At 48.4% G+C, this 8,970-nt stretch overlaps 1 protein-coding gene across 6 annotated transcripts in view; it reads left to right on the top strand.

Moving 5' to 3' along the window:
• The first annotated feature begins 1,423 nt into the window (after positions 1–1,423).
• Positions 1,424–8,970, top strand: part of SEMA7A (semaphorin 7A (JohnMiltonHagen blood group)) — a 28,111-nt gene continuing 20,564 nt past the window's right edge. For 2 of the 6 annotated variants that reach the window (XR_014934443.1, XM_015872698.3), the window contains exon 1: positions 8,512–8,659. Coding sequence is in view for 4 of the 6 variants with exons in the window: in XM_015872698.3 (XP_015728184.1) it covers positions 8,548–8,659 (112 nt within the window). In the remaining 2 variants the exon portion in view is untranslated. Of the gene's footprint in view, positions 1,648–4,374; positions 4,461–8,298; positions 8,430–8,511; positions 8,660–8,970 lie in introns of those variants that run through there. The other 4 variants (XM_085515902.1, XR_014934442.1, XM_085515901.1 and 1 more) reach the window with 4 other exon arrangements.

The raw sequence follows: 8,970 nt of genomic DNA, 5'->3' as shown, positions 1-8,970 counted from the left end.
GCTTGCTTGTCTGCGCCCTGTCAAGTCTCAGCTCAGACTGGGAACAGCTTGGGGGTATGGGTGTCCCCAGATGGTCTTTCTTTTGTCTTCCCTTGTTCTTAGGATTTATCACTTTGACCAATGTGTAATCTTAAGTACTTTCTTCCCCCCGTTATATGGGCTATTTCAGCTTCTCCCTGTGTTCCCATAGAGCTGGGAATTGGCTGGTTGCTTTCCACTGAGAGAATTTCTTTCCCAAATTAAGTTACTTGGCTTAGGGTACCACATCAGACACGTTCTTTGAAGCAGCTATAGCAGAGAAGAACTTGGCACTGATGTTGTTCTCAACACGATTGATGCGTGCGCTTCACTTCCCTCATCTCGCCTGTCTTTGCCTAGAATAGACGTGTTCAGCAAGCAGGCAAATTTAGAGCTGTGGGGAAGGGGGGGAGAGGCTCTGCCTGGTCCCTGCAGCGCTGGTGATGGAGGAGGAGGAAAGGAAACTTTGATGCAGGAGGCTCTTGGAGGAGACCAACTACACAGCAGCCAGGTGAGCTCTGCCTTCCTGGCTGCTCTAATTGCTGAGCACCTCCTGCCTCCCTTCTTTGAGATGAAAGCCATGCTGTGTGCAGGGAAAGCTCAGCCTCTTGTCTGAACCTGTCCTGGCTCTTAATAGCCGCTGGTGAAGCCTGTATCCAAAGACAGGTATCAAAAGAGAGCTGTGCAGAATGCTGGCATTCATCTCTTAAAAAGCGGTTTAGTTCAGACACTAAATTGCCAGTGGTTGGAGCACAACAAATTCTGTTTTTTAGGAGCAACCTGCAGTGTGATCTCTCTCACCTGCCTAGTCCCTGGAGTCCTGCCTTCATGTCACTGCTGACACCTTTCCTCCTGTACCACCTCTCATCGCCACATCTGTGCTTGGGTTAGAGGTGCATCCACTTTGCTGGGGCTCAGCACGTCTGCATCCTGCTTGTGTACCTAACCTCTGTCACACGCTGTTCATCAGCCAAGCATCTGTGGCCTGAGCATCATCCCAGCTGTGCTGCAGGAGCAGATGGAAGGTGTTTGCTGCAAACATTTGGCTGACCCATTAGGAAGGGTGGAGGTCAGGCTGTGGCTCCTGACGTAAATTCTTTTCTTAGGGACTTTCTGCTACTGACTTCAAAGAAATGCCTGCTTCAGTTCCCTCTTTGCCTCTAATGGAAGTGACAAGGGGAAGCGGTAACAGTGGGAGTTTTCAGCAATAATAGTAGCAGCTGTTTGGTACTCCCATGTTTTGGTAAGCTTGTTATTTGTTCCGGTGTTTGACCATCAATGCTGGAGTGTCATACACACATGCAGGGGATGGGATCTAAGCTCTTCTCCATATGTGCCCTTCTTTGGTCTGCTTTGGCCACTTTGATGGCTTTTCCACCACCTGCCTTGTTTCTCTTTGCTTAAGGCTGACTGTCCCTGTGGGGATCCAAGTGCTGTTGTGGGAGGATCATTTTCCAGCAAGAAGGTGAACCAGAGACAGAACAGAATCTCCCAGACGTCTGCTGGAGCCCAGCTCATGTGATGCCCAGTTTCATCTTTGTCTGCTTTCACAATGATGCCGTGGATTCCTCCCACATGTGATATGAACACAGCAAGATCCCCATCCAGGAGCAGAAATGCACATTTAAGGTATTAAGCATTTCTGTCTGGCCGTCGTGCTCGGGTGGTTTGTTAAATCAGATCTTAAACCTGTAAAGTTTGGAGCTCTTCAGCTTTTCTGGCTTAGAAGGGCTATGCTGCTAAAGGAACCCTGTTTGTGCACATGTGTGCTGAGTTGGGGGAACACTGTCCTCCCTACACTGTGATGCAATGTGGGGTGTGTGCTTTTCCCCCCCACAACTACAAGTGACACACCGGCTGAGACTGCTGCTTAGGGCAGGTTTCTCTAATGCTGCACGACTTTCGAGGGAGCGAAATGACCTTGAGCACCCAGGCAATAAACATTCATGATTAAATAGCGACAGGAAATTTATCTGTCAAATCCCTTGTGTACTGACTTTATTTGTACAGGGCTTGGTAGTTTCCTGCTTGTTTTTCAGCTTTGTTCCCAGTGAACGCTGAGGAGCCAGGAAATACATCATAGGCTATAGCTTTTCTTCTTAAGTTAGCTTTGTGTTAGCTCAATAGTATCACGGAGGGGCAGGCAGGACGTGGTGGCTGCCACAAGCTTTGGGATTTCCTTAGCAATAATGAAATCTTGGTCTCCCTCCTTTCTCAGGCAGAATTTCCAGCAGGGAAGGAGAGTGTTAGTGATGCTGGGCCTCCAGGTCAGGAAGCAGGTGAGAGTCAAAGAAGGTGACAGGGCTCAGCTAACCCAGGTGCATGTAAGGAGGTGAGAGTCAGTCCCTTTCTTAGCACGTTTCCTAATGTTTTCTTCCAGTTTATAGCTGCTAGTGGTTGCAGTCCTGCTTTAGAAGAATGCTTAGTTTGAATGAAAGCACAGCAGACAGGATTTCAAAGGGGAGAAGATAAATGTACCCTTATGCATCCTTTGATGCCAAGACAATGGCTGAGATACTGGTTTTGAGCTTAAAGCTTCTTGGCTCAAGTCCTTTTGAACTAAGCCTGGAAACTTATCAAATAAAACCAAGAAACTTCCAACCAAACATCATCAAAATCCCCTTAATAGTAATAATAATCATGATAAAATCCCTATTAGGATGAGCCAAAGCTTTCTGAGGGTTGTTTCTGAGCACGGTCTTTCTAGCTGACTTCTATGTGTTCCAGGCTGCCAGCAAATGGAATGGTTCTCCTGAAGTCATTTTGAGACCTCTCATTCCTTCCTACTTAAATAAATGCCTCGCTGCTTTCAAAGCATGATCCGCCGAGTTCCGCAGGGTGCATTAGGTCAGGTATTGAATTTGAAGGAGAAGCTGGAGAGTGATGGGATTCCACTCCAGGGCTGATAAAAGCATCAAATGAGCTCTGTAGGATCAGTGCCAGAATCACATGTCCTCCTGCAGTGGCCTATAACAATAGAGCAGCGTGAGTGGATAAAGATGCTCTCTAGTAGATTTTCTAGTTGATGTGAGGTTCGGGGAGGTTGAGAGCCAGAAGTGGAGTGTAAATAGTTAACAGATCCCACCAGGCTTATGTCGTTTCCTTTGGTAAACTGAGAGATGGCTGAAGTGGCAACAGGTGAGAGCTGGGCAGCCAGGAAGAAAATGGGTATTTAATCTCTAAAGCAGAAACTGTTGCTAGTGACAGCAGAGCTCTGTAATCTCTCAGCAGTGCTCAGCGTGTCACCTCGGCGTCCCGCAGAGCAGCCTGCAAACTGTTTACCTCGGTGCTAATTGGGTTATTTGCCTACAACCCAGTTTCAGGGAAGGGAGGAGTGCTGCCCGTCCTAATCTGGTGTTTTCCATGCTGAGGTGCAGCTCCCTGTGATGAAACGTTACAGAATTGCTTCCCAAAGGATATGCAGTAATAGGGGCGACTCAGTCACCCTGTGGATCCTGTCTGCTGGTGTCTGGATGGGCAATTCACGTCCGTTTATTCTTCTTCTACCTCATTTTCTTGCTCTTCCCTTCCTTCCTTCCTGATGTCTATGACTTGGTGCTGCTTATAGCTTCCTGAGCTGGGTGGAAACTTGGTGTGCAGGCAATAACCAGGATACAGGTGCTAGAATTCTCTATGAGGTGGGGCAGATGGGAAGCAGGAAGACAGAGGCTCTTTTCCCTTTGACAGACTTTGACAGGGCTCTTTTGGCGAGTCAGACAGGTCAAGCATGTGGTGGGATCCCGAGCTGCTCCCACTCTCCTGCTGGAAGGGATGGCAGATTTCCCATGTCTGGGGAGACAGAGCCTTCGTGCCACCAGACAGGCTCTGAATTTAGAGCCTACAGCAGCTCTGACACTTACCTTCTGCGTCACTTGGCCCTGGGCTGTCTAGCAGAGGCCAAGATAGGAAGGAGGATCAGGCAACAGAACATCTTAGAGATCTCTCCATTCCTGGCAAGGCAGAAATCAGTGTTTAGAAGTACTCGAACGCCAGAAGGTCAGCTTTAATATCTTTGAAGCAGTGTACTTTTCTGAGCAGCCTCCGCATATCCTGCATTCCTAGTCGATGCTGTTGGTGTTTTTCCAGCTGTAGTTTGAAGTGATTTCTTGAAGGCCAAGTGAATTTACATTGATTCCCTATGTGTAAATGAAAAATGTAGGCTTAAACATTAACTCATGCAACGGCAGGGGCTGGGAGAGCAGATTGCAGGGCAGGAATCTTAACTTGTGTGTAAATTGATGATGTTGTGGGCTTAACAGGGCTGATAAAGCTCTCTGGTGAGCTTGTGTATGGGGTGGTAAGTGACCTTTTCAGAGCAGAAGTGGGCATTGCTTGCCAGCTGCTGACACAGCCATTCCTGCAGGAGAATGCATGGCACCACTGAGTGGAAATCCAGGCTGTGCTGGGAAGCAGAGCACAGCATTCAGGAACAAGAGTTCCAGGTAAGTCAAACAGTGTGGTCATGGAGCCCTTCTGAGCAGACAGAGCCGACACATTATGCACCGTTAATATTTCAATATGCTGCTTTTATGGTGGAAGCAAAGCAACCTCAACAAAGCGACTTGTTTATTTTTGGTTGAGTTTCCTTCCAAAAGGGGAGGGTTGTGCATTGTGTCAAAGGAGGTGACTCTCTCCTATGTTTGGTGTGACCTCACCTTGAGTATTGTGTACAGTTCTGTGCTTCACAATGTAAAGAGGATGTTACGGTCCTTGAAAGCATCCAGAGGATGGTAGCAGGATGTGGAGGCAAACCCTGTGAGTAGGGCCTGAGGGTACCTAGAACACCTTCCAACTGAATCGTTATTGAAGGTTTTATTAACTCTGCCAAAATCCTTGTCTGAAGGATATGTTCAATCTTGGTAATCTGTGCATGAGATGTGTATCTCATTCTGCTTCCTTTCCTGCCCTGTCAGCGAGTTCTTACTGAGCTGCTTATCAACAGCACTGCTTGTTTAATGTGGCTAGAATTCAGTTGTAACACAGCTGCCTGACAAGCACGTGCCCTTGCAGACTGAGCTCTGCTTAGGGATTAGCTGAGGCAGGACCTCTGCAAGCTGCTGGGATCAGCAAACAGCAGCATGAAGCATTTGGCATGGGGTTTTCTGCCTGGGATTTCCTCAGCAAGGAAACCTGTGCTGCAAAAGGGGAAGGTACATCCCAGCAAAGGGATGCTACTGTGCTACAAGCTTCCTTTGGCAAGTAAAGGGAGAAGGTATATTAAAGATGTCCTGGGACACAGGATTGCTTCTCTGGCTGATTTCAAAGTCCTGAGGGCACTTGGGATGGACAAAGTCCATTTGGCATGTGGGATCTTGTCTTAACTTAGAGCATGGGGTTTACCAACTGATCAGCTCCCTGATCTAGGCCGGCTTATAGACCTGATGGAGGTGGGCTTGCCTGAAAGCAGTGTGCCTGAGAGGGTGAAGTGATGGCAGCCATTTCAGAGCTGCAGCTTTAGAAGGTTACCCCATTGGTGACCACCACAATGCAATGAATGTGAGACCTGGGGGGGAGAATGTATTGAAACTGGAATGTGGCAGCTTAGTGTTAAGTGATTAATTGCTTCCTTCCATTCTCAGTTGGTCTGAGAACTGAAAGATCTGTGGATCAGCACCATTCCCTGTTTCTTTCATCTCAAATTCCACACTTACAAGTACCTTCTCCCAAAGGAAAAAGGGTAAGAAAGAGCAGCTCTGGCCTTTCAAGGTTCCACAGTGGTCATATACATTGTGTCCCAGTGCCATGGGACATCAGTCTGTTCTGCATCAGGGTCTCATCCAAGAGGGGTTGTGGCAATGCACGTGCACTGACAGTCCTGGTGAGCATCCTTTGTGCCACGTTCAAAAAGGCCTTTCTTTGTACTTCTCTGAAGCTGTCATGGTTGTTAACTGCCAGAGATAGAGATGCAGCTGTGAGCTTTCTAGAAGAGGTGGCACAGCAGAGAGATCTTACGTATCCTTCACAAGGATGAGAGTGTTCAAGTGATGCTTACACTGGTTTCTCACGATTGCAAGACTTTCTGTGGAAGATATGTCTGCATCCTAACCCACACCACCTACAGTCTGTTTGCAGGGTCACACTAAAGACTATTACTGAGTTCTTGTGCATTGTGTTCCAGCATACCTCCTCTAATGGGCACGATGAGATGCCAACAAAAACTGGGAGGTTTCATAACAGATTGCTTGGATGCTTGTGGCCAAGGTGTCCTATCTGAGGTACTGAATAGAACTGATCCTGTTGAGGCTTTCAAAGGGTTCTTCAGGGGAGCTCCCTTCTGATCTATTTAGGATCTGAGCGCTGTGATCTGGCAGAACAGGAGGGAGCTATGGGGAAAGAGTGTTGTACCTGGAATCTAATCTCTTGTTTATGCATTCTGGAGGCAGTGTGTGTGACTGAGCTGGTTTTGAGAAGGTCCCACATAAACAAGCGTGCAGAGATGTTTGTCTGCTTTGGGATGTGTGCACACAGAGGAGTCGTGGCTGTATTTGGGGCACAGCTCCATGCTCAGCACTCATTACAGAGCTGGAACGACCTTAAAGTCAGCTTTGCAATCCTTGCACATCTCCAAGCTTGGCTGCTCCTTATTGAACCTTAAGCATGCAGCGTGCTTGTGTTCCACCACTTCTCTCATTTGCTGTGGGCTCCTTTGCTGAGCTGAACTGCAGAGGCCACTCAGCAGCTCTTTATTTAATGGTGTGTGATCTCCTGGAGCTCAGGTGCACGGCAGTGCTGACTGCTGGCACTGTCAGCTGTGCATTTGGGACTGGTGGAATTTACCCCCAGGACCTTTATCTTTGGGGTTTATCAGCCTTCTCCCATTTCCAGACATGAAACCCTGGTGGAAGAGGCGCAGTACAGTGATGGTTGGGAAAGTGATGCTCTGCAAACTGTCTGCTGAGCCCCCTGCATAGCATGGGTGCTGTAGCATCAGTCTGAATCCAGGACCACAGCATGGTCCTGCAGGGTGGGAGATGGAGTGGTACCCCAAACTCAATGCTTCCAGGCTCCTGGGGGAGTTTAAAGTGTTATATATGAAAGCATTGTCTTTAGCTGTAGGTAGAAAAGAAGATCAGCTAACAGTGCAGAGTCAGCTGTGTTAGGAGCAGGGATGATGAGAAAAACATAACCATTTTAATAAGGCAGAAGCTCTCCCAGTTGATCTGTGATCAGAAGCACTGGGGAGCTTTGTTAAGAGTGGGAGCTAAACACCAGCTAAATCCAACTGATTGTAAAAGACAAAGCAGGTAATAACGTATGCGACTTTAATAGGGTAGCCTAAATTTGGGGCAGGTGCACGATGCTGCATCTCTGCTTATTAAGGAGTTAATACGAGTAGTGTGGCTTTGGTTGCTGGCTGATGAATGATGCCCTGATGTTTCTTTTGCACTCCTGGCTGCGTGAAAGGGACTTTAATGGACTGATTCTTCTCTGACCTGTGCTGCCAGAAGGCAAATGATAACAGGGTTACTCAGGTCACTGGGGCAGGTAGAGAATTAATCACCTCTTTGGGGAAGCAGCGGCTGCACTGAAGTGAGCAGTGATGCAAAAAGAACAGGAATCACCATATCCAAAAAGGGAGAAACCAGAGATGATCTGTATGTCACCCAGTCATTACCCAAGCGTGTGTTTAGTGAAAGAGAGAGATGAAACCCCCACGCCTGGGGTTGGTGGGAAATCCCTGCAGGCCCTTAACATTCACAAGCAGTCCCCTCATTCATTGTTCTATTTGCTCCTTGCACGATGCCCCCTTGCAGTGCTGCTGTTCATCTCCTTGGGGCTTCAATGATCACTTGGAAGAGCGCAGCTGCCTCTCTCGTCCTTGTGGGACTCTCCTATTCTGCTCACGTCCAACCTCGCTTTCCTTGCATGTGATTCCCTGCTCTTCTCATTAACAAACCTCACTGCGCTTCACAAAGGCTCCAGCCCTTCCTGGCCTCCCCTGATGGTGGAGAGCAGGGCTCTGTTGAAGCAAAGTGACTTTGTGTGTGCACTGCATCACAGCCCTTAGCATCCCTGCCTGCCATGGGATGTGTGCATCGCAGGGAAGGGAAATGGGTGCACCGTAGTGGATATTTATATATAGATATATATATATAGCTCTGCAATGAGCTGCTCATGCTTTGGTTGGCAGAGTGCAGCTTCCTGAGCTCCATGCAGCCTTGAGAGCAAGATGTGCTACTGAGAAGACTTTGCTCCTCTAGGTCTGCTTGTGTTTTGTGCAAGCAGGTGCGTTTTCAGTCTGAATTATATCAGGCTAAACGTTCTTCCTTTGTCCTTCAGTAGGTTCGTTGCAAGCTTTGGGCCGGCTGCAGCTTGCTGTACGGAGATGAATGAAGCCACCAGATGCCCACCTTTCGTCTGCAGAAGTTGCGATGGAGGAAAAAGGAGGGGAGAAAAAGCAAGTGTGAAAGGTAGTGGGTGTGTGCCCGAAGGCCCCGCCTTCGCTTTTCATTGGCTCTGTGTATAAGGCAAAGCAATGCGGCTGCCAGCAGCACAGGCTGAGGATCTGGGCTCTCTGCAGCACCGGCAATGGGCAGCAGGTCCCTGCTCGCCCTCCTGGTGGCCCTGAGTGCCTTCCAGCTGGGTGTGTGGGCAGCAGGGCGCTCCAAGGTGAACCCCAGGATCGTTGTTACTCCCCGAGGTGAGTACGAGCTGCTCCCTGCACTGCTGCCTTAACCCCCTTCTTTTCTTTCTTCTGTCTCTTCGGGGTGACTTGGTGGCTCTCATTAAATGGAGCCCAAACCCTGGAGAGGTTCCTGGTGACCTCGATAGCTCTCAGTCTTCTTCCTGCCAAATTCTTTCTGCATTCCGAAAGCATTTCCCCCCCCCTTTATTAATAGCTCCCATAAAACTGCAGCCTAAAACAGGCACAGTATGCAGTAACTCATGGGGAGAAATGCAGAAGTGTATTTGCATAAAGCAGTTTATTTGCTAATGAACCTGCCCGTACTC

Source organism: Coturnix japonica, chromosome 14 (genome assembly GCF_054131305.1).
Source record: "Coturnix japonica strain WE chromosome 14, WE-NBRP24, whole genome shotgun sequence".
Classification (NCBI taxonomy): Eukaryota; Metazoa; Chordata; class Aves; order Galliformes; family Phasianidae; genus Coturnix; species Coturnix japonica.
This window is presented reverse-complemented; position numbering and strand designations above follow the sequence as displayed.